Source organism: Fulmarus glacialis, unplaced genomic scaffold (genome assembly GCF_000690835.1).
Source record: "Fulmarus glacialis isolate BGI_N327 unplaced genomic scaffold, ASM69083v1 scaffold26561, whole genome shotgun sequence".
Taxonomy (NCBI): Eukaryota; Metazoa; Chordata; class Aves; order Procellariiformes; family Procellariidae; genus Fulmarus; species Fulmarus glacialis.
The window spans coordinates 19,254-44,965 of NW_009191304.1; the positions used below are offsets into that span (position 1 = coordinate 19,254).

At 36.3% G+C, this 25,712-nt stretch overlaps 1 protein-coding gene across 1 annotated transcript in view; it reads left to right on the forward strand.

The window, feature by feature from the left end:
* Positions 1 to 25,083, forward strand: part of NFXL1 (nuclear transcription factor, X-box binding-like 1) — a 44,262-nt gene extending 19,179 nt beyond the window's left edge. The window contains exons 17-23 of the mRNA XM_009586656.1: positions 4,556 to 4,696; positions 7,157 to 7,323; positions 8,094 to 8,163; positions 14,635 to 14,739; positions 15,976 to 16,062; positions 19,508 to 19,561; positions 24,631 to 25,083. Coding sequence (XP_009584951.1) covers positions 4,556 to 4,696; positions 7,157 to 7,323; positions 8,094 to 8,163; positions 14,635 to 14,739; positions 15,976 to 16,062; positions 19,508 to 19,561; positions 24,631 to 24,804 — 798 coding nt within the window. The 3' untranslated portion in view covers positions 24,805 to 25,083. The remainder of the gene's footprint in view (positions 1 to 4,555; positions 4,697 to 7,156; positions 7,324 to 8,093; positions 8,164 to 14,634; positions 14,740 to 15,975; positions 16,063 to 19,507; positions 19,562 to 24,630) is intronic.
* The last annotated feature ends 629 nt before the right edge of the window (positions 25,084 to 25,712 follow it).

Sequence of the window (25,712 nt, forward strand, 5' to 3'; positions counted from 1 at the left end):
GGAGTGGAATGAAGTGTCCTAATCTTTGAGATTTTGATAGCAGTCAAGGAAAAGAATGGTTTGTTAATGTGTGTGTGTATGAGGGGGTGTTTACAGTGTATTTTATATGCATTATACATTTTTATGTTGTTCTGAGATCTCTGCAGAGAAAAAAAAAGATGTAATGTCTATTCAGTGTTTTACAGCCACATTGGCTCTTAACAAGTAATCTCACCTCAAACTAATCGAGAGCCAAGATAAAACACTTGTATGTATTTATGAACAATTCCCTCCTATAGTAGTTCCTACCCCCTGAGGGGATTTTCACCAGGAAATATGAGCTTTTCACAGGCGATGAAAGTAGCAATTTTCTCAAGCGAAGTTTTGCTGTGAAGAGAGGGGCTCATTGCTGTACTATGTTACTACTTTATGTTGGACTGTTATACCTCCTATAATGAAGGAGGAATAAAGGAAGCAAACTAGGAATGAAACGAGTTATAAAGACTACTTGTATTTTACCAGGATGCCTGCAGACGATGAGTAGAAGAGAGAATGAAAACAAACTGCTTAGGAGTTGTGTAATAAGCAAATCTACTGTCTTTACATTTTTACTTGGACAGTAATTTTAATTTATGTAGGTATTGGAGTTGGTTGTTTTGTTGGGGTTTTTTGTGTTTTGTTTTGTTTTGTTGGGGTTTTTATTTCACTTTGGCATCTAATTTAAAAGGTATTTTTAAGGGATTGGTTTAGTTCAAGCTCTTACATGTCTTTGGGTATTTAGAACAAGCAATTTATCACTTGAAATAACAGACTTCTTTTCAGATGATATAATTGTATAAACCCTGTGTTCAGTGGAAGTATGATTCTACATCATGTTTAACCTAAAATAAGATTTCTTTTAGCTACAGTGTGCAGCCTTCTTTTAAATAATTTTACTTTGTAAGTTTTGGATGTTTTTACATATATTTAGAAAAATTAATAACTCTTCATTCTTCGATTTGTAGGTGCTTAAAAGTAGCTCTCAATTTTGTTTCAGGTTGTAGGTCAGAAAAATCACCTATCATCAACAGTTGTTGCCACCCCAAAATGAAAACTTGATGTTTCACTTTTTCTTTGAACTGCTATAAGCATTGGCATTTCATAGCAGTAGCATACATGTGCTCTTCTAAAATCAAATTATGAGAGCTAATGTTTATATTCAAAATCTGTATTTATGGGAAAACATTAATTAAAGCCCATGCAACGTAAATGAGGACAAACAAGGAAATCTTAACTGGATATGTTATTGATTTATCTGCTGTATTTAATTCTCTTGTAGTTGCTTCATTTCATTAAATATTCTAGGGGAAGAGAAACGTTCTGGTTTTGTTTCTGTAATGAGTTATTTTGAATATCCTGTAGTATCAGTCTTGCTGTTCTCCGGCAGATAGAACTCTCTTTCTTCATGTTTTTTTTTTTTTGGGGGGGGTAGGAATTTAATGCTATGTTTTATTATTCTAGTTTTTTTTAGTTGTGGTTCATTTATAAAAGGAAGACAATTACTCTGCCTCTAGGTAAAATTTTACGTAAAACTTGACGAGATTAATCTTTATGGCTATATACATTATGAATATTTCCAAAATTTCCCTGCCCTATTGTACTTGATTTTTGTTTTCATATTCCAATTGATGTATCTCTTAGTTGCTTTTATGCATTTGGGAGATGTGCTGGAAAGCTTCTGAAAGTTGTCTTGTCCTTTTTTCCTTGCCTTCCTTTCCTTATCCTGTGGAAGACCTGTGGTCTGAAAATGATGCCTCCTTATTTTCTTTCTTTTTCCATTCAGCTTTCATAAAATACTTCTGGTTCTCATCTGTGTTCTTTATTCTTCAGCTCATCAGCCTCCTGGAGTTTGTGGCTTCTTTGATACTTGTCTTTGTAGCATGAGTAGCGACCTCCATTTAGCCGTTTCAGAAATGCATTCCAACTATAGAAAATAAAACTTTTCTCTACTTTGTCCTTTGGATTTTTTACTATTATCCACAACAGATTGACTTGTCAAGAAATGGAAACAAAATTCGAAAATATAACGTAGGTTTAAATTAATTTAAATTCTTTTGGTTTTGGCTACAATATCAATTGATTCCAGAAGACTCGTGTCTTTTATTGGACTCAAGACTTAGGAAAGTCAATGAGTGGGGCAAGCTGAAGTTATGCTGGATGCAGCCAGAGGGCTGGGATGTTCTCTGCAGTTGGCTGTTTGAAAGCTACTACTGTTGTCTACTGGCTTGTGTTTTCCCTGCCCCCTGCTTCATCCAACATTGCCACTCATCTGGTGTACTTGAGGGATGCTACCAGAAGGGATGCTCCACTTCTGCCTATGTGCTTCTGCTAATTCTCTTCAACTGGAGCTAGTGGCTGTGTCCTTATCTGATGGAAGACTAACTCTCGGTAAAAGAAGTCTCATCATCGTATTGAACTGTGCAGCCACAGAGCTAGTCTGCTATTACTGCCTGAGCCGCAGCAGAACCAGTAGTCATAAAAAATTCAGTGGAAATGGGGAAGCAAGGAAAGGTAGAGAAGTGGGCAGTGGCAGATCTTAGTGTTTAGTCCCCCTTTTCTTTCATTCTTTTACCTTCCAGCATCCTTTGACTACTTACGTTGCTACTGAAAGGAAATTCTGACTCTGAGGAAGGAGGAGGAGGGAGATGGAGGAGGATGAGAAGGGACAGGATATCTGGAACAATAAAAGCTTTGGTAATTGGTGTGTGTTTGCTGGGTATAGTGCTATTCTCCACTTCAGAGACCCTCTTTTTTATTAGGCCTATTGCTGGCTTTTGCTCATTTGGTCAACAGAAACATAAGCCATCAGAGACTGAGTTGTAGGATATTTGCAGGGGGGGAGTATGAAATAGGCATTCAGACTACTTGCTGTAGTTGTATTAGTGCTTTAGCCAGCATAATGAGCTTTAGTTGTGACATAGGGATGTGAGAGTAGTTGGACATGATAGCCTCAAGGTTTCCTCCTGTGTATTCCATGCTTGATGTTCAGCCTGCCATGCAGACTCCTCCTGTTCACAGAGTCTCGGTGGGTCAGGATGAGGAGTTCACAAGTCTTGTGAATGAATTGCATTTTGCAATGACTTGATGTGGAGTGGAGCCCAGAAAACATTTCTATAGGCAAGTGGATTCAAATCCTACTTTGTATATTTTTGCTTTAGGATTGAGGGAAATCAACATGGACAGTGCCGAAGGGAAAATGTCCCTTGCTCTGCCCTGTGGGGGACCGTCCTCTCTTCCCTTGTTTCAGTTCCACTGCTCAGCTAGGTGTATGGCCAATCAACTTGCAAACCTAGCAAGAGACAAGGAACTTTTTTCTATTAATTCCTTTTCTTCCATTTTGATTAGTTGAATTGTCTTGATCTAAGGACAGATGTGTGGCAGGACTTGTTCAAACTAAGTGGTACGAGTGTGCAATTAGGATTGTAGAATTGGAAGAGAGAAAAGGAAGGGGTACAGTGCAAAGCTATTCAGTCAACTTAAGCTGTAACACAAAATCACACCCTTAGTCTAGTCAAAGTGAGTTATGTCACATTACTCTATTGTGTAATAACGTCACAAATAGTTTCTGTTTTTCTCTCCGAAATGATCATGATATTAAGAAAAAAAATCATTTTTTTGACAGCATCACAGAAACTAAATTTTTTCATGTGAGTATTATATAATGGTTGGAAAATGGGAACAGTGAGTTTCCTCTAATACTTGTGATATGGAGGGACTTGTACTATTCAACTTTAGGAAAGTAACCTAGTTAACCAAGTTAGGAGTTTACACTCCATTTCAGTACCAATGAAGATTAAAGGCTTCTAAATAGATGCTCTGGATAGTACTACAAAGCTCTGTTAACTGGAGTGTTAACCTCAAATTAAAGAGTACAGATATATCACAAGATATTAAAATGCTAGTCCTGTCATAAAGCCATTTCTTCTTCCCCTTCTTGCTCCTGGAAATTGTATTTGATGTATTCAGTGTTTGATTTTTAGAATTTCTGGCTTGCAGGTTGTTTTCTATTTGTAGAATTGTAAAATGTATTTGGTTTATGATGACCATAACACAGTTAGTCCTGTGAAAGCAAACTGTAACTGTCTTCTGCAATAACTGTAAAGCAGTTTAGGAACTTCTAATGGAACGCATGAGTGTAATTCAGAAAGAAGGAATAAATCACACTAAAAGATTTGAGAATGTAATAGTCTGTTTAAAAAAAAAAAAAAAGAAACTATGTTGCAAAAGTTAGACAGCTTGTTTAATTAATAAAGCGGGCTTTTTTACCTGGTATAATCAGTGTAAAACGAGTGTGTGTGGTTATGTTGGGATGGGAACCTGAAGTCTATTTAAAAAAAAAGGTCAAATAGGCATTGCACTGGTTTTCTTCTTTCAACAAAGATGCTCAAGGACCAAAATTTCTCTGTGATAGTGCTGTGCCTGTGTGTGTGTGTGTATATATATATGTATCACACACAGTACACATGTGCAATGTGCGTATATATACACTATCTGCATATATATATATGTTTATGTTTTATTTCTTTCTAACTTTTAGGTTAGTCCATTACCATGTCACTCTGCAAATCCCTACTCATGTAAAAGATTTTGTGGGCGGCTTCTAGATTGTCAGAATCACACCTGTATGAAAGAATGTCATCACATTACTAAATTGAACAGTAGTGCAGATGGAAAGAAGGTAGGTTGATTTCCTTTTTGCCTTTGTTTTTGTGAATTTTACACATTGTCTCCAGTTTTAACTGGAAAATAAAGAATTTGCAGCTGGAAGGCACAGGATCTTGCACACTTGCATGTGTTCTGTTCCTATTGATGCTGTGACATTTAGCTAATCTGTACTTCTTTAGACTATAAAACTGAGACAGTATTATATATTTGCAAATGCTACACTTTTTTGGTTTACGTTAACATACATTACTTTGTTTTCATCAAAACTTATTTAACACTCTTAACAAGTCTCTTCTAAAGTCAGTTTTTGTAACTGTCAAGATCAAGTGAACTACTGATGATCCCTATTTACAAATGCACTTGCAATCTATTGGGGAAGCTATTTACTGAGGAGAACTGTAAGTGGGTTGAGGAGTCTAGCAAATGTTTATGAGAGAGCACTGGAAATGTTGCAGAATAGGTGAAGACTTCTTAAAGCACTGGGGTGATATATTCATATTGATCAGTGCCTACTAGAAACTGTCATTTACGCGATTAAGCAGCTGTAGGTGTTGCTGAAGATAATATGAAACAAAATTAAAAGTAAGTACAAAGCTGAAAATTGTTCTAGTTTCGAGCAGTCAAAAGCACATAGCTTGTGGTTTGAGAGAGTCATGATTTGGAGGAAAACAGCTTTTAAATTTTTTAAAGTATTACTTTAGAAAAAGTTGCAACATGGTCTCCTTGGGCATTTAGAAAACTGAGCAAGCATTCAGTTGGGTACAAAACATGAATGTTATATTTTAACTTATTGTTATATTTTAACTTAAATAGGATTATTTCCCTGTGGATTCCAATCCTAGAAGTGGTGTTGTCATCTAAGAACTATATATATTGCAGTTAGTGTATTATTCTATTAATGATTGTGGAATTTTCGTCTGAGGAGTATGAGCTGTTAGTGCAACTTGTGGAACAGTAACCTGCAGCAACAGTGTGGCATCAGTAAATACTGAGAGTGACAGTTGTTTAGGCATCTCCAGTTATGACTCTAAGAGGGTGTCTGCTACTCCTTCAGTTAAACCAATTAAAATGTGAATGGATCGGCATTATTCCTAGCTCCATTTTGAATGAGGCAATACATTCTCAGAAAACAGGAGTCTATGTACATGGGTAAATCTCATTTCTCAATTTTCTTTGAATTTTTATAAACTCAAGTTGGTTTTGACCTTTAGAGCTTTTGTTCAGTTGTTTTGATAGACTAAATTGCAGTCAAAAAAAGGCTGATTAAATTTCTTGCTTATGTCTGAGTAGTGATTTTTTTTGTCTGGAATTTAGGTTTGTTCTGCATCTTGTGTTAGAGAATGTTGCAGAAAGGCCAGCTGTTTGCTTTTACCTACTGTTAAATTTTATACCACAGTTTTTTAAATGCTTTCAGTTGCTATTGTCTTTCTTAGATGTGAGGTTTTGGGGGTTAGGTTTTGTAAACGATCACGGTCCAAAGGTTCCTTTCTAAACTTCAGCAAAAATTGTTCAACTGTAGAAGCAGAAGAAAAGGGAACTGGAAGAAAATGGGCAAAAACTGTATTAAAAACTTAAATTGTTATGCCCTTATTTTGAACAGCATGAAGTGAATTGTTGGCATGGAATTCCTTCCTTTTGGGGAAGCATTATGTAGCTTCATTCTTGGATAAATTGGCTTTCCGTTGACTAACTTCTCTGAAACTGAGCATTTGGATGTGATGGTGGGCCTTAAATACTGTGCTATGTAGCTTCAGTTGATAAATCAGGTCAATCTATCTATGTGTATTTGATTGCAGACTGGGGTTCTGGATGAGTTATTAAAATAAGAATATGAATAGAAATGGAGCTTAATTTGCTGTGCTGATGTTCATCACGTTGTGCTGATGTTGACTGCATCACCTGGCGTGAGAATGACGCCACAGCTCTTGTAAACTTTGTGTAGTATATGGAGCGGAAGCAACGCCTTAGCAGCTCCCAGCATATACCTAAGCTAATGCTTTTTGGAAGATTATACAAACTATTGTACACATATGGAAATGGAATGACTTAAAGTTTACTTCTTAAGCAAACAAACCTCCCCCTGTATTACAGAGCAGTATGTAATGAATAAAGTATTACAATAAAATGGTGTGTGGGAAAAGTTAGTTCTGAATATGAAATAAGTTCTGTATGGAAAACTTAGAAAAAGAAACAACAGGCTTAATGGCAATTTTCTAAAGCATTTATATTAAGAGGTCCTTTTATGCCCAGGGAGCAAAATAAAACTCTGTCTCTTTGACCAACAAACACTGGCATTTCTGCTTTTCTTTTAAAAGCATATTTTAATAATTATTTTTGCTTGAGAGATCTTACTGAATAGCTGGATTCCCTTAGCAAAAACACCCCAACTCTTTCTTCTATATAAAAGCTTGGTAATAGCATCTAACAAACAAATGTTTGGCACTTCCCTTAGTACTTTTTTTTATTTTGTTAGGCAGGTCCAGAATGTTTGCAGTGTGAAGAGGAGTGTACCAAGTCTCGGCTACCTGGATGTCCTCACCGATGTGTTTTGCCCTGTCATCCTGGGGATTGCCCGTCATGTCTCCAGATGCTTAAAATAAAGTGTCACTGCAAACTATCAATACTGTATATTGAATGCTTGTAAGTGACAGAACTGAATCCAAATTTTCATTTGAATGCTACTAACTGGAAACCATTTGAAATGTCTGTGGATGGGAGCTACTCTTGCAGCAAGTTACAAAATTTCTCTTGAAGGTTATAATTTGTAATATAATGGGTTTTTTTCTATTTGCCAGTGTTTTATTTGGTATTACTGCTAAAATTATTATAAATGCATGGAGTCTCGTGAGCAGAACTGGTTTTTATAATACAGTCATATTTTGAATTATGCAAATATATAGTAATCTACATGATGTTTGATCTATATGTGGTTCTTTTACAGTATGTAAAGAAGAATTTTATAACAAGAATTAGAATTAATGTAGTTAATGTAAAAGGTCTTTACAACTAATGTCCTTCAAACTCTAGCTGTTTTAATTGGAAAACTTCATAATAATAATTTGTATTCCTTTTTAATCGTTTGTGTGTATGTGGATAGAGGGTAAGCTAGGCTTTACTAAATGTAAGATGGGACTTGTGGATTTAAGCTTTATCCTCTGTGTATTGTTCTGAAAATATTCATCCTACGCATGTATGTTCTTCTTTGTGCATTTTCTTTAAAGTACCTCAAATCCTCTAAATTTATGTGGTTTTGTCTGTAAAATAGTGTAGTTTATATTAGTCCCACAGGATGTGGACAAATGAGCCCTCTTTTCTTTACAGTGAGATATGCTTAAAATATACCTGTAATTGTATTGACTTTCATTGTTTTTAATTTGGAATTTATCACAAATACATCTTTTCTTTTACAGAAAACTAACATGTGCTGATTTAAAAGAAAAGGAGCGTCTTATTTCCTGCAAAAATCAGTGTCCAAAAGAGGTAAGCCATATTAACAGAGAAATACTTGATTTGATGGATGTGTGGAATTTTGTGGATTTTACTTTTTTGTAAGGTTTTTGATACAGTTTCATAGGCCAAACAAACTAGAGAAGCTTAGTCTAAATGAATATGCTAAATGATAGATGCAAAGGTGGTTAGTGAACTGTACTCAGAGGACAGTTACTGATGTCTTGCTGTCAAATTGGAAGGTTATATTGAAGGATCAGAGATTTGTCTTCAAGGCATTAATGGCTTGAATGTTTAAGCATGCAGATGAGGTTGAATGTGGACGAGTATGTCCTCTAATGTGGTTAAAAACTGGTCTTGAATTTATATCTCCAAAATAATGGGATGCTGTTTGATTAGGAAAAATACTGAGAATTGTGCTTGCAATTGTTCTTGTCTAGGTGCAGGTTTAGTAATCCCTGTCTGTGCAACAATTCGGGGTGGGGGGGCTTGGAGGGGTGGGGAGGAAGGATTGTATACTTAACAAGTGAGCTGAGTTAAATAATGCCCTGCTGCATTAGTGAAATATATGTTATGTAGTGTGAAATAGAAGACAAGCCAGTTAATCTTTCTACTGTATCTGGGTATATCTAAAGGCTTGCTGTAAAGAAGGGAAGAATAGTATCGTTATTGCAGGATACTTAGACTATGAACCAGTGTGTATACTCACCAGTAAGGAAGATTCATGTTCAATACTACTTTTGAGTAGTAAAGCTTGTGGAGCAGGGGAAGAATTGGTTGGAGAAGCTACCAGATTTTCATCAGTAACAGCTTAGACATGTGTCAGGATTTGTCCAGTTGTGGGTAGTACTGCTGTAAGACATGAGGGATGGGCCAAATGACTTCTTCCTTGTCCCTCCTAGTCCTGCTGTTCTGTGCTGCTTATGTGCTTTCAGAAACCCATGCATTACTTATTATTGTATCTTTGTTCTTTATTTGTCATTAGTGGTGCAAGTGACAGCTCTTTCTTCACTCCATTCCCCACTGTAGGTGTAGAAAATTTATGAAGTGGAAAAACAGGAATAGTCAGGAATACTTTGGAAAGTGTTTCCACTGCTAAACTCTCCAGAATTTCTGAGAAATTCTCCTTCCCTGCAATAAAATGCTGTACTAAAGAAAGTATTTTATCCCATAATCACTTATTATTTTGTTGTTCTGGTTTGGCCTTTTACTGTGTAGCTGAGTCTCTTTATCTCATGCAATATTTAGCTGGCAGTCATAAATAATTTGATTCAACCCATTCTCCTTCCCTGATTCCACTCAGTTCTCTTATGCTAGTTTACCTATAATGTCCTCTAGTCTGAGATTTCTGTCTTCTTACCTCATCTCTTACAGTTCTGAATTCTGCCTCAACCTAATAAACGTAGGTTCAAAACTTTTCTTTTGTTTCATTATTTTCCAGTTTCAGAAGCATCAAGTTTGAATCCTTGCCTTTATTAGAAAACTTTTTTTGGTTTTGAGTAAATGCAAAAATTCACAGGATTCTGCTTATTTCCCAGCAGTCTCTGTTCATCTGTTTTTCAGACAAGATTGTGTTAACCCCAATGGGAAGGCTGTGCTGTGTGTCTGCTTGTATCTTCTGCTTTTTGCCCTTGTAGATGCCTTGCTGATGTCTTTTTTTCTGTAAATGAATGTGCCTGTCATAATTTTCTCATCTGGATGTCTGAAAGGTGTCTTCCTGGCGGGGGAACACTTTTGGATATTATTTCATTGTCCATTTACCTCTTAATTTTGTCCTTTCATTTCCCTCTCTGTTACTTTAGTTTTATGTTCCTCCTCTTTATTTTCAAGAGTGCTTATAATCTCTTAACCTGAACTATGTGTTCCTGTACTTCAGCTTCTCTTCAAAGACTTTCCCCCCCCCCCCATATCTCGTCTTTGACTTTGATTAATGTAACTGTTGTGATTTTTCTGGACATATTCCCAAGACTCAGTCTGGGATTTAAAATCCATCTAGTAGTGTCCTGAATTCTAGCTTGCAGTTCAGAATTGCCCTGTTCCACAGATGATGTCTTTTTTACTTAATTCAGTGGGATGTGAAAGAAAGCTTAGGACAACAGAGTCCACTTTAGTTTTATAAAGCTTTTATTTAAGTCTAAAATTCTCATTCCTATAGATGCCTTGAAAAAGAAGGTTTTATGGAGTTTCTGTATCCAGAGAATCTTTTTAGTGTAATTGATGATTATAAAAATGCATGCTCCTCCCTTCCTGCGATTTTAGCTCTAGCTCTTACTGGCTTTCATGAAACATAAAACTATTAGTACAGTCCTGCATCAGGTAGTTCATATCTTTGTGTTACAATTCATCCTACTTTCCTCAGATCCTATTTTGGTAACTTCTTATGTACTGTATGGGTTTTTTACCATTTTTTTTTGTCTAAAAAGTTTGTTCCCGTTTCTCTGAATATTGAACGGTGCTAGGGATATTTTGTCTGTTTTGTAAGTATACAATATTTGTCTGCAACTTTGGGAAAATTATCTAGCTGTATCATAATACAAATTGTACTGATAGTTCTCTTTTAAAGGAATCATTGATAAACACAATTTGAAGGAGCAGCCTTAACAGACATCACCCTGCCACTACCACCACCGCCACCCCTCCCCAGCAAATATAGATCAAGCCCGTTGAGGGGACCTCATGACAAGAACTTACAAACAACTCAGCCAAAAGATAAGATGGATAAGACTACGAAATTTAGAACATTTAAAGTTTACAAATCAAATATCTCTACTCAAAACTAAATCGGAAATGTTTGGTGTGTAGTTCTGACAGCCTCTAGTAAATTTCAAATTGGTGTTTTATGAGAATTTTCTTATTCGATGTCAGAAGCTGACCTTGGGTCATTAGCAGAGCTCAGTGAAGCTGCTGTTTGCTGAAAATCAGTGTGCACTGTAACGGCACCAAGCTTAGCGTAGTGCGACTTAGGTTCAATAGAATACAGTATTTTACTGCAGTCTCAGTTTTGAGATTTTTTTTCTTTTTGATTAATGGAAATTGTGGTAGACAGTATACTACTGTATTTGAATTACAGGTGGCATGGTACATTTGGAGACTATGAAAATCAATTATATTATCTGGTGCCTTGAAAAAATGCAACAGGAACTTGAAAGTCTTGAAAGGTTTCATGCTTATGTTTTGGCAATGGCAGTATAAAACTAAAAATGATTTCCAGTATTATACAGTACAGCTCACATTTCCTTTCTGCTTTAGGGAGAAGCAAAGTCTTTGATATTGCCACAGCTGTTAGATGAGAAGCTTTAATTAAAAACTTCTTTTGCTTGTTTGGTAGCAGTAACAAAATATCCTGTTGAAGGAAGTTTAACTTTTTTTTTAATCAGGGGTGATTAAATTCTTGTGATCATGTTTGCAGATGTTTGCAGATGTTTTGGAACAATTCTTACATAGAAGTTTTAACAGTCCATCAGTTTTCATTGTTTGTGTTCATATCAGTATTTGTGGATCTGTGTTTAACACTTTATTTTGACAAAATAACTGTACTTTGTACTTTTACTGTGCACGCTGCTATTGTCTTGATGTGAAATATGGGACCTCAATGTGATATATTTATTTTAATACGATAGTGCAGTAGAGACAATGACATAAATTTTAAGAGTATGCATTATCTTTTTTTATTTCCAGAATGCTTAATTAAATTCTGTAAACACACCTTGAAAATGTACGTGGGTTGCAAAAATTCAATTTTAAAAGGTAAATGCACAGCTTTGGTCCATAATGAGATGATTTTCCTCAATGTCTGGCTTAAGCATAAGAGGTTTTCATAAGATCTCTGGAAGCAGAGCCACCCTTTAAACTGAAGAGTCTGCCCCTTTGTTTGGAAGTGATAAGTTTATCTTTTGTACTTAGCTTTTGGGATTGCTGCTCAAAAGTGCTGTTTTCTTTATTAACAGGTTGTTTTCTTTATTATCAGATGTGTATTAACAGGTTGTGTTTATTACCTTCTGGTGGAGATCAGTTAAGCCTCCACAAATGTTAATGGGTTTTATCATCATCAGACATAGTGTTAAGATTTAAATGCATTGCCTATGGGGAAAATACTTGTAGGATTTTTTGGTGGTGTGTTTTCTGTTTTGAGCTGTGGATTAAATCCCTTTCTTTTAAAGGCCATGCCATGTCAAACATAAAGCCTGTTCATTTTGGCCTTTAGTCCACGAGCTATTGACGAGAGATCTCGTATGGTGAAAAAAATCTAACGGAGCACATGTGTTCTACTTTAGTGCCAAGTAGCTCAGCATGGACACTTAAAAACAAGCAATAAAAATCCTTTCCCACTACATTATTTATCCAGCAGAAGCAATGGTAGGATTGCTTTTGTTTTCTGAGATCATGGGGAAATGTTGTTTTGCCGCTCATTTCACTGCTCCGCTTGATGATTTTTTTTTTTAATGTTGGTTTTGCATTGGAGGGAGTAAAAAGAAAGTTACACTGCCAGCTTCATTCTTGTCCTGCATCCCTGTGGATGTGAACTGTGTAGCTCTATGCAGAGAACTAAATGTGTAAATTTGGGTTTCCGTGTTGGATTAAACATATTTCTGTGCTATGCAAATTTTGCTCTAATGGTGTGTAATGTAAGAATTTTATTGCAGAAGCCCCTGGAGGTTGAGGTGAGGTCTACTGTCTGAATTTGCAGCTCTGACATGTCACTGTTTGTTTGGGATTTGACACTATTAATGGAAATGTGCCTAATTAGTATGGAAGAGTAAGCTGGAGGTAATAGTTCTAGCCATGGATTGTTCTGGCCAGCATGGAATGATTTGCAGGTGAGACTAGATTGTGTTGTTGTGTATGATGCTCTTGGGTAGGGAGCGAAGAGAAGGGCCCTCTTACTGCCAGAAGTCATGCAGTAGCAAATTGGTTTTGCAAGGGTGGTGGTCACGAGTGAGCAGACTCAGCTGTCAGACTGTGTGGTACAGCTGGTAGTCTGACCTCAGTAGCATACAAGGCTTAAAGAGAAGTTTCTCCCCTCATCTTTTCAAAATGAGGCAAAATGCAAGATAGATTTGCTGATGATCAGTTGTGCCTGAACAAACCTAAATTCCTTCTTTGATAAGATGACCAATTTATATTTTTTTTTCCCTCCAGATAGAGCAAATAGATTAGGTCTGCTACATAAGGCTTCAGCAGAGCAATTGAGTCAATGCCATTTAGTGAATAGCTAGTTCAGATAGGGAAGAGGGTTAATACAAAGATGAAGGTGGGGTAAAGGAAACAACTGCTTGGTTTTTTTGTTTTGTTTGGGTTTTTTTTTAAAAAAACACCCCCAAAAAAAAACTAAATGAAAAGTTGGAGAAAGACGTTTTTCCAAGGACTGGATTGATGCCTGTTCTTGCATTATTTTCAGTAATGACCTTGGCACCAAAAAACATTTTCTAATGAATTTTCGGATGAAAACATGTGGAGTGTTGTCAGTATGTGAAAATTGAGGAAACCTATTTGCAGAACACATGCATTTGGGGCATGTTATTAGATACAGAAACAACAGTAAGACCATGCATGTCAAGGCTAATAATAAGCTCCCAGGAAACAGCAGAAATTCTTATTGTCACAGCATGATTAGCTGGAGAGAAATGCAAATGAGAGCTGAAGATGTATTGGGGAAGATACTCTATTAAGAATAAGGTGCAATTAAGGCATTGTACAAAGTACTTCATGCTGAGATGTAATTTGGAATATTACATGCAGTTCTGGCTACTGTATTCAAGAAACAATGATTTAAGCTGGTTGAAATTCAATGAAGGGAATACTATGGGAATAAAGAGCCTTTTATGAAAGACAGTAGAGAAATATTTCAATTTGATGATAAGAACTAAGGGGTTTAGACTGGCTAGAACAAATCTGTCTGTATCTCACAGATGTCAGAAATGGGATAATCTGCCAAATGCAGAAATTTACGATTTTGTGAAATTATTTCACACATGATAAGAATATTGGTTACCTGTATTTGACTTTTGCATAGTTCAGGAGATTCTTGCATGCCAAATGTTCTTTTGTGGTATTTTTGCTTCTGATTCTCCCCTCTTTCTTTTGTTGACTCTGATTTACAAGTTGCTACAGTATGCTTAATTTCAGTTTTCAGTTTCTTTTTACCTTATCAACTCGTATTCTCCCAAAATACAGATAGCTAGGGTAATCATTGTATAAATTACTGTGGAGATGACTATTCTTGAAACATTTGAAAGGAGAAATTGGTTTTTAATCAAGCTGTGCCAATAACAGATAAATTGTTCTACAGGAACTGAAATACAGTAAAAACAAGCAAACATTTGCCAAAAAAAAAAAAAAAAAAATCAGCAATTTCACAAGTGGAAAAAAGTGGAAAAACTGATAAGCTGAATGAGTTTTCTGTTAAGCTGTTACGTCTGAAATAAAACCAGTTCATAGATTCTTTGTAATTTTACAGTAATTTATTGATGTGGGGGTTTTGTTTGTGTTTTTTGTTCTTTATAGTTGCCCTGTGGTCACCGGTGTAAAGAGATGTGCCATTCAGGTAGCTGTTCTCTGAACTGCAGCCAGAAGGTTAAACTCCGATGTCTCTGTAAGAGACTGAAAAAGGTAAATTTCTAAGTTAAAATTTTGAGAATGATGTATTTTCTTTGCATGTTCCTAGACTTGTATGGATGGATTGTCTCTGGTGCAGATTAGAATAGGTCCAGTTACTCTACTAGAGCTGTAACAGTTCACATCAGCTGAAGATCTGGGCTGCAATATCAAAAGATTCACTGGAGAATAGAAAATCCTGTTAGTTCTAAAATATGTTAGCTGCCTGACTTACAATAGCTTTATCTTTAAGCACACTTGAATTTTTGTAGCTCCATTTGGGGAATAGTCAGATGACCTGGAGTGATTTAAGAAGAAAAAATACGTTTTTCTGACGATATTTGGAAAGTTTATAATTACATAAGTTGGAACAAGCCCAGATGTTGTGAATCCCTAACTAACGTAATCAGTTACAGTTCTCTGCAAACCTAAAAGCAAGTACAGGCATCAGCATCCTTAGCTTCTAACAATGATAAGGGACAAAGTAATGTAACAAGTTTATTGTAGCTATATAGTATTATGAGGGGAAGAACAGAAATTGATGTGAAGTCTTGGCAAAAAATAATGACTTAATAAAAAAATCATTATCTGGCTTAATTAAAAAGGTGCTTAAATTATTTTTCTGGACCCAGTTAACTTCTGAGCCTTCCAAACAGGCTGCAGTTCCCCAGAGTTCTCGTGCAACTAAAAGTCTTGTGGGGGGGTGTTCAGCCCCAACTTGACCCTTATAAACATGAAAGGTTAATTGTTAGAAATTGTCCTTTTTAAAACCCCCTTTTTTTTTTTTTTTTTTTTTTTTCTCCTTCAATACTAGGGGGAGGGGAGGAAGTGTGAGTGAGAATTTTTTTTTTTTTCCCCATCACCAGACTTTGCCCTGTAATCTCAGCCAGTTAAGAGAATGTATATGAAATTACTAAGACTCTGAATGCTAGCTCTTTCTGCCAGAGTTCAGAAGGTTATCTTACTTTGTCTTAGGCAAACAAGTGAGAAAAGAGAAGAGAGGAGAAATTAAACTGGACTACTTGATTTATTCTTGCTTTCAGCTTAGCTTATCAGAAAGAAGGAGAAGAGAAAAGGACAATTTAATACAGAATTACAAGTTCAAATAATGCTTAATCATTAGCTTTATTTTCTGAGGAACCAATGTTTTGCTAAAGAATGTTTTATAATTATTTTCATAAAGAAATGGACATTATAACTAAAATTTTATATAGGGAAATGATTATAAAAGACTCAAATTACACTTAACAGGAAATACAGTGCAGCAAGATACAAGAAGGCCTAGTTTCACTGGAATGCGATGCATTATGCAAGGAAATGAAACGGAAAGCATCTGAGGTAATGTATCTGTTGTAGCTATAATTTCTTCTCAGTGCTTCAAGAAAAGTAGGAAAAAATGAACGCAGAATTATTTTTCAAGGCAATACCAGCAAAAAATACAACATAAGTAGATATACTGTTTAATAGCAACCACTATTTCAGACTTACATTTGGCTTAGTGGGGAGAATTACAGTGTTTGTAGACAGTGTTAATTAACTCAGTGGAATGCTATGTTAAAACAGCATTCTGTTATTTTCCTTTTTTTTTTTTTTTTTTAAACATTTGTTAGAACTGGTTCTTTCCTCTTCCGCTGAGAACAAGTGATGATCAGTGATGATAAAATCATCAATTGCTGATGATTAGTGCTGTAGGATTAGGACCAGGCCACTTCACAGGGCCTTGTTAGATCTGCTCTGTCCTGTGAAAGTTTTGCAGCCATTGAATGTTCAATTTGTCCAGCGTGAGGAATGTAATCCTGTCACACTATATTAGTTATCCTGTACCAGAAAAATGGGGAGTTTTCAGCAATTGCAGTATACTGTTTAGCCTGCTGTAAACGTGACTTCTCTCTAGTTCTGCTGTTTTATGAAGTAAAGAAGTTGCTGCATGCTGTCACCCAGAGAGACAGAGTATCAACCTTGCTCTTATAAGCCTTTTTTAAAAACATAAACAATTGGTGCGTAACTTGCTTGGTTTTTATCAGGTAAGTGTTAGATGTAATAAATGTACAACTCAAAAACTCAATGGGTAAAGCTGACTTTTGTCAGCTTCTGCTCAGACTTTCAGGATTGATTGGCAAGTTCTAACAAGTACCACATAGACCAAATCCTGCAAGTTTGCAAGCAGGTCAAATGCTAAGACTCTTGGGATATGCCTTTAGAAAATCCCAGCCATAACAAACAGTTCCAGTAAGAGTGTGAAGATAAGTTCATAGGACATGGAGTGCACTAAAGCAAGGTGAATTCGCAAGAGACTGCGTGAGCTGGGACATAGCAGCATGTCTCAGTGTGGTGTGGTACAGTGCAGTGTCAGCTGCTGTTTTACTTCTGCAGATACTAGTTCCTATTTCTTGCCCCTGACATTGTAATCCACGGGGAGGAATGGTCTAATGCAATGAGCAAATGACTGCAAGTTTCTACTATAAGCAATGCTGCAGACATACTGTGTGACATAACCTAGCTATGTGTACCTTCCTCACAGAAGAACATGGATTTATTTGGTTTGGGTTTTTTATATGAAGTTATAAAGTTCTATTTCTTACTAGGCACCTTTTTGTAGCCTGTGTTGACTTGTAAATGATATACTAGAATGATCTCCTATTATATGCACTTGACAAAAGTAGTTTATTATGTCAATTACTGTTTAATGTGTCAAGACTGGAAAAAGTCTGTTTAACATGCAGATGTTAAACAGATGTTTACAGAGATAATTTAGTTTGCACAGTTGCAAAACAACCATCAATTTCCAAAAACAAAGTGTGTTAACTCTTAATAAAACTCTTCATGTATAGCACCTTGTGAGCATGCACTCTGAGGAATTGAATGTGTTTTTTACTGTACATTTTATTGAATAAATAGTTCTAGAAATTTTTTTCCATACTGTGATTACTGGTTAAGCTTCCCTCTCCCTATGTGTTTTATACCTATGTGTCTTATACAAATATGACCACACCAGTGTAAAAAGAAGCCCTTCTGTTGCTTTTTTCCACAGACGTCGATCACTTTTTCTTTTGGAGCTGAAGTTCTGCCGTTAGATGGCAGTGAAATACCAGGAGGCTAGTTGTGCAGTTTTTTCCACACCAGACTGCAATTTCAGATATGCATGGCTGGAAAGGTCTTTTATACACTTTTCTAAAGAGAGACTTTGCCATTGTGTCTAGATTAATGAAATTCTCAATAATGGTTTTATTTGATATATGGTTTAGCAATTCAAAAAATTGTCTGAAAACCTGCAAATAGGACTGTTCTATTGACCCTGTCCTAAGTGCACACTGTTTGAGCTACAGTGTGCTAAAGCATGGGCTGGTGTGCTTTCTCCTTAGTCGTCAAGAGCTCTTGAATTGCAAATTGTTTGGAACAAATTCCACCTGCACAAACCATATTTAGTAAATTATTGTCACTGTTAGTATGCAAGTCATCCAGTTATTAGGATCAAGACTGTTTTTCATTTCAAGTTATTAATCAGATTTTTACATCTAACTTTTCTAAGGTAGTGATTCAGTGGCCGCAATGCTAAAGATCCAAGAAATGTACACAAGAAGGCAGACACATGTACTTCCCCAGTATACTCTTCCTGTTACTACTATTACTGTAGAGATCTCTGACTATGGGAATTTTAGAGATTGAGCTGGTGTCTTTCTGTCTAATGGTCTTTGTTGGATTTATCTCCTGTTAGCCTGCCTAATTGTTTTTCAGTCGACATAAACTTTTGGCATCTATAAACATCCTGTAGCACTGAATGTCTAGATTTAGCCAAATACTGTGTGGGAGTAGAATACTTCCCTCTGTTATGAACCAGCCTCCTGGTAATTTCATTTTATGCCTTTGCTTTTCTATTACGAAAAATAATTATTGATGTTTTATCCCTATTTGACATCTTCCCACTCTTTAGGATTTTGTGCCCTGTTAGTCACCTGATGAATCCTAGTTATGCATCTCTTTAGATGGAAGCCACTCCATCCTGTTGTCTTTTGTATATGTTCAGGCTTTACATTCTTTTGTTATTGCAGGACCAAAACTGAATGCAGGAGCTAAGATTCAAGTTCATCATATGTTTACATACAAACATTTTTTCTGTACCATTCTTTTCTTAATAATTTCTAGCATTTAATTTGCTTTCTTGAACACTACGAAACATTCTATACAATTATCATTTTAACTCCCATGACTTCTTTTCATGACTTTCTGCTGGTGGAGCATTTTTAGTTACGTTTGGTTTGTATTACACCAAGAGCTTTAAAGCAATTTGGTTATATCGTATCTGGTACAAATATAGAGGTTTCCTTTTGCTCTAGTAGTCAGGGAATATTTAAAGTACTTGGAATGAAATATGTGTGTGTAAATTATATACATATATAGGAATTATCTGTATGTGTAAAGTGTACAGAATTGAGGATAAAGTTGCTGAAAACTTACGATAACTGTCTTTAGGGATTTTGCTGGTTGTTAGTGAACAAGCTATTCTTTTTAGGTGTTATATTTGTTGGTTGAGCTTGTCAAGTTGAAGTCAGAAGTTCAATTTATAACCTTGTAGCATCCATTGTATGTTCCATGTTTTCCAAACGTGAGATGATGCAGCTTTTTCCAAGAATATTTTGTAATCTGAATAAGTTAAGAGCTCACTTGGTGGCGGTTTTGCGCACTTTTGCTGAGAACCGTTCTATAGGAGTAACTATGACTCTATAAGAAAATAGGTTTAGCTGCTGTTTACAACAGTTGCTTATCACTTTGTATGTCTGGACAGATAAAAGAGGCAGAAGCCAAAGCTGCTATTGAAGAAGAGAAACGAAGACAACAGGTATCAACCTTTCTTCTTCTTCCTCACCCGCTTCCTCCCCCACCTTGTTCTTGTTAACAAACAATTTAATTTACATGCAACTAAAGATGTATAGTTTGTAATGTGGTATGCGCAGTCATCCTGGTTAGCTGTTACCTTACTCTAAAATGTGTGCTGTGAGTGATTTACAATGGTTAAGAGCCCACATGTTTTCCCAAACAATTTTCATAATTTTATGCAAAATGATAATTAATCAGTTTAATCTTGCGTTACTATAACTGTGTATAGTATAGTTTATTTTTAAAATACTAAGTACTCTTGATTTTAATCAAACACTTCATAATGCATAAACCCCACAGAATTGCTGAATAGCCTCCATAGAGATTTAAATATTGGGTGAAGATTCCCTCCCCCCCTCCCATCATGAAAGAATGAGGAAGCCTAAATGAGTCTTTGTCCTTCAAGGTCTCTGAGGGGAGAAAAAAACGTGTATTTACCGTGGTTGCTGTTGTTGGTGAGCGTATGTTGTCGGCATTGTAATCCAAGAAGCTTCTGTGCCAGCTGCCTGGAGACACTAACACTAATCCTATTTCAGGCAAATAACCATAAGCTTGGTTGGTGGTGATGGCTAGGTCAGGTTTGTCATCTGGAGGCTACAGCCTTAACGCACTCCTTCCCACCAGTTCATGCATGCATGTATGCCTGTGCCTGAGCATTTGACACCAAATCATATTCTAAGTCCAGTGTGTACTTTCTGACTCTCCTTTTACTCAATTATCACCAAACAATGAGTTATGTATTAGGTAATACCTGTGTTTTCCCCTGGATGTCACACTGTTTTTATCGCAGCGCACTGGCTCGCTCCCTGCTTGAGTCGTGGGAGGCTTACTCACAGACCCGATCCTCTTGTACCATTCTTCCAATCTCATTAGGATAAACAGTTTCTCTGTGGGTCGCAACTTCTGTTATGCATACTTTGATTAATTGCCTAGAGACTTTATTAAAGCGTTATGCCTACCAACCAATGCTCTAGCAAGGTCTGCTTTTGTTTTTCAAAGGGGAGTGTATCTACTCATTGCGCAGGAAAAGCATGCTGTTATGTACCTGTTGTCCAGGGGAGCAGGCACCGTTTTGTGATCATCTTGTAATGTTTATTGTTACATTCATGCCTCAACTGCCTACAATATTGATCACATATTCCCTCATACAACTCATAGACAGTTCATCTAATTCTTCTTGTTCTCTAAGTTGACCTTGGAAATGTTAGTTCTGGGACATAGGTCAGGAAGTGTAGCTTGCATACAGATGTCTGAAACACTTTGTTAAGCAGAGGTGATCTATAACTGATGGTTCTGCAAGCTAAGTACTGAAGTGTACTAATGGACATTTACACATGTAAAGAACATGCTTACAATTCTAGAGCTATAAATTCAAAGTTGCTGGTGTTTGTATTGCACCAATCATGTTTTCATGCATTCCAGACGGCATCCCAGTTTTTAATGATTTCTGCCTCAAAATCACTTAACTTACAGTCCCTCTAGTAAAGTCTCAGTAATGAGACTCCTCTGAAACTGTAGCAGATTCACTCCACCAGCATAGTGTGCGACATTATTTTTGTCTTGATTCCTCAGCACTGATTGCTTCTCTCTGCAGTCACACCACCATTGCTTTCTACTTCTACATTCACTGAAGTCTCACAGTTACAGTCCAGCAGTACCCTTGTGCAATATATGGCAACTGCTTCTGTGTACGTGTTTTGTGACGGATGCACCTTCAGGGATAGAAGACTTCACCTATACATAATCAAGCCTATTAAAAGGTTAATTAAGAGTAGCCATTATGTAGCACAATAGCAAACAGTAGGACAACAACAGTAAAAAAATAGAACAAAACCAATAAAAAAAAAAGGACAACAGCAACTAATAAATAGGCTCTAGAATTGCACACAAGTACTAACCTCAGCTACTGCAGCCTTTTATTTGAAATTGATTCCTTTCCAATTTGATCTCATAATCTGCCATCTGGTAATGCAAATTGGAGGACATCACTATCATAGGGTGTCAGGTCACATTAAGAGTATACATTTATTGAGTATATTTCCTTCTGACAAAAGTTTGCATCTTCCTGATCTCATTAGCATGTTTTTATATAGACAGTCCATCTGTTAGTCACAGCTTCTTGAGACCTGTTTTGATTAATACTTTATTAAATCCTTCATACACAAACCAGTTAGTGCTCTGGTAAGTCTGCACGGTTATATTTTGGTATTTGCTATATTTGATAGCAGCTTCTGCTAATATAATTTACAGATGGAATCACTTGTTTCTTAGTGGAAGGGAGGTGGCTTGGTTAGGCTTCTCATCATGGCCCTAGCAGCCAAACTTTCCTTCTGCTTCTAATTCAGAGGCACCGTGTGAGGCCAGGGTTTTCACAATTGCTAGAGGTGGAAAAAAGATCAGTGCTTTGATTATTTAACAATTCAGATCAAGCTCTCTCTCTGTCCCACTCTAGTGTAAAAGCTTTGGTTAAATTTCCGAGCTAACTGGTCAAGAGTTTCAATCTGAAAGTTGAGGTCTCAGACCTGAATTCTAATTTAATGAGTTGTATGGAAGATTTTGTTTCCTATTTTCTTAGAAAGAAAAATGTTTTAACAGCTCCTTAGAAGTTACAAAAGTCAAGCGCCTCCCTCCTCTCCCCCGCGCATAAAATACAAGACCTGCAGTTTCAGGATATATGCTTAGTGTCTGTATAGTCACTGTTATTTGCATTCATTTAGCTACATTTTCTCATGGGGCTGCTACTCCTTCCAGTGCAGGAAGAATAGAGAGAACAACACATGAAGGAGCAAAATACAGTACCTGAGCAACACTAAATTAGACATTATCTGTCATTAAATTGTTTTGAGTATACAGTTTAAATAAATACATTTCATTTTACTTTTAATATGTCTATGCACAAAGAAGTTAGGTTCTTACTCTAAATAAAAAGCTTGAGCTTGTTTAGCTTGAAAAATTAAGGTAGTTTGAAGATGGGCACAACCATTACTTTATTGTTCAGAGATCATTGAGGTGACATTTCAGGAACGATGACAGTTATATAAAATCTGTAGGTAGCTTTTTCAAGGATAGTGATGGCTTCTTTCTCATATTCTGTGCCCACAAACCTTTTTTCATTCTGTTTTTCATTTTGTTTTTTGTAGTGTATTTATTTTTAGCTGGGTTTTTATAAAGATCACTAGGAAAGCAATTCAGTACTTTTTATATAATTGTTCAAGCCCTATATTTTAATTCAGATTACTGCAATTCATAAAGCACTGTTTTTAAAATTTACAGATCACAAATATATAATAACTATAGAAGCTCCAAATTTTATTTATTGTCTATGTAAAATGAAATACTGCTATGTTATCTATATAACCTTAAGAGCGCTGCACTTGCCTCCAGATTTTGGATTTTGAAAAACTTTTCATTAAAATACTTTGCTTTTCTAAAGGAGGATTAGCTAGTTGAAAGTAATCTTGTTTCAAATAGCAGGCTGTGGAACTTTGTCTGAACTTCTCTCCCATATCGTCAGAGAAGTGCCAACAATTTCTGCCTTTATTAGGTTCAAAGGAATAGACATCAAAATGGGTCCCTTTCTCCTGCTAACAGTGGTATCTGGCACAAGAAGGAAAGTAAGATCCGCTTTGTGAAACTCTGATAAATATTTGCTGTCAGTAGAGGAAGACCAGACATCAGGCAATCTTGAGTTCCAAAGGAAAATTATATTTACTGGACTACTTCTCCGCCCATTTCCCAAAACAGTCTTATTCTTGTTTCTTTAATGCACCTACCTTATTGTCTTAGTCCCTCTCTTCCTGGCAGCACTGCATTAGTAGTCATGTAAATTTATTTCCTCTCATGGCCAGGCTTTGTCTCTGTTCACTGTCCATGTTTCCTCTGCTTTAGCTCAATCCTGCACCTTTTGCCCAGCCAGTCCCGGCTCACTGCGCTCTGCTGCTCCCATCTCTTTTCTCTCTTTCAGTTCATCTAGTCTCTCTGCTCCCTAGCTCCTTGTCCCATGCTTTCTCTAGTAGCTGACAAATCTACCCAAAAATCCAGATAATCGTCGGACCTTTTCTGTTTTCAGTCTGTCTCAATTCTCCTTTAGATCATCTTTTCTGATTTTCCTAGCAATTGGATGGCTTCTCATTGGAGTGTCATCCCAGTCTTACACTCTTTATTCCAGGCTGCCTCATTCCAGTTTTATTTCAGCTTTGTACCCTAAAATGAGTTTTGTCTGTATTTTCTTGATACCCTTTTAAAAGGATTTGGAGAGTGATGAGGAACAGGCATCAGAGGATCCTACTGTTCGTTCCTGGCATCACCCTGAAAGTGCTGTTCTGGATGGAAGCTTGGCGTTGTTCTTATTTTTCCAGTTGCTTTGCTTCATTTTGGCGCCTAAGGGCATGTGCTTTCTTTTGAAGGATGCTATGTACCCACTACAGTCATATATGAGTGACTAAATGTTAAGTTAACAAATGGAACCTTTTTGTGCATGTCTAAGATTATAGCTATTAATCTAAAATTTAGCTGAGCATGAAAAATATATAATCTTTCCCCCAATTCTTTATATTTTTATTTATTTAATTTTTATTGATTTATTTTTAGCAGAGAACGCATCCTTATTACAGGGGGAGGTCTTTGAAGATTTCAGCTCATGCTTTTATATACATTATTGTAATAGTTTAAATACTTACGAGTGCTTTTCTTTAATAGGAAAAATAATGTATTTTTAACATATTTCATGGAAATAGCAATCTCATTTTGGCTTAGCATGTTCAGCCTGAGTTGAAAATCTAATGTAAAACTTCGGTTGGTTGCATTTTTGGCAATGTTTTTTATAGGAAATGAAACAATGGTTTAATACTTGGAAGCGAAGTGCTTTGTAATCATGGGATAGTGCTACCATCTCATCTGTGAGAGATGTATAACTTCCATTGGCTGCCAGTTATTTTTATAGAATGGTTTTTGGGAATGTTATTTAAAATCTATACGTTTCCTTGTTTTTAATTCTGACACAAATGTCAACTACTTCTGTTTTTCATCTAGGCTGAACTGGAAGCTTTTGAAAACAGATTAAAAGGGCGAAGAAAGAATAAGAGAAGAAAGGATGAAGTAGAAGTTGAACAATCATCATGGCAAAAATACAAGAATCTCATTATGCTACCAGTGTTCGGAGTTGCTGTTGTGATGGTTGCATGGCTCATGGTCTACAATGACTGAAACAGCTCAACATTTAATGTACCTCAGCCGGGCTTTAGGTAGCTGTTATTCCTAGAATGATAGTCTATACTGTGTGTAACACACTGTGTTTGCCAAGAAAAGTGCAGAGGAGGGAAGAAATGTTACCTTTTGTGTTACTACATTCACAGCGGAAAACTGAATTCAGACACTGAAAGTAATAGTAGATTTTTAGTCTACACTGAAGTGCTGATATAATTTGTCTGACTGAGATCCATTAACATCTCTTCTATTAATATATTGTGTTACTTTTCCTTGTCTCCATTTCATAATATTAAAAATAGCTTAGTATAAAATGCTTTATTGAATATTTGTTTCCTGTAAAATCAATTTAGTGGTTTATTAAAGATTAGTATTCTTATGCTAGTCTTTATGTTGTATTACACAATAATTTCTGTGCTTCATGTCAGTTTTAATTATAACAACTAATGGGGAACTTCAGATCACGTAGCCTTGAATATTCTGGGGTCTCATGTCAGAACTTTGTTTAGAGAAAGGAAATGTGAACTGTCTTTCAAATCAACTGTATCACAAACAATAAAATGGGCCCCCTTACAGACTGGGGTTTGTTTTTTGGTTGTTTCCCCTGCCTTGTTTCCTCAAAATCAAACCAATTGGAAACTTCATTTAGTGGACAGATGCATTCGCTGAACATGGACGTGAAGTAGTTTCAGGGTAGAGGGATGTATTCTCATCACTGCCCCCATCGCCAACAGCAGAAAAGCAGTTTGAAATTGAACTTGGAGCATCACTTGACTGTTTGTATAGATAAATGTCACATTTGAATATTTACATAGGTGTGCAAAAATGTAATTGAATAACGTAACAATACAATTATATGTCGTTCTGAAGCCATCTGGATGGTGCTTGCTAATCATGTATAAACTACC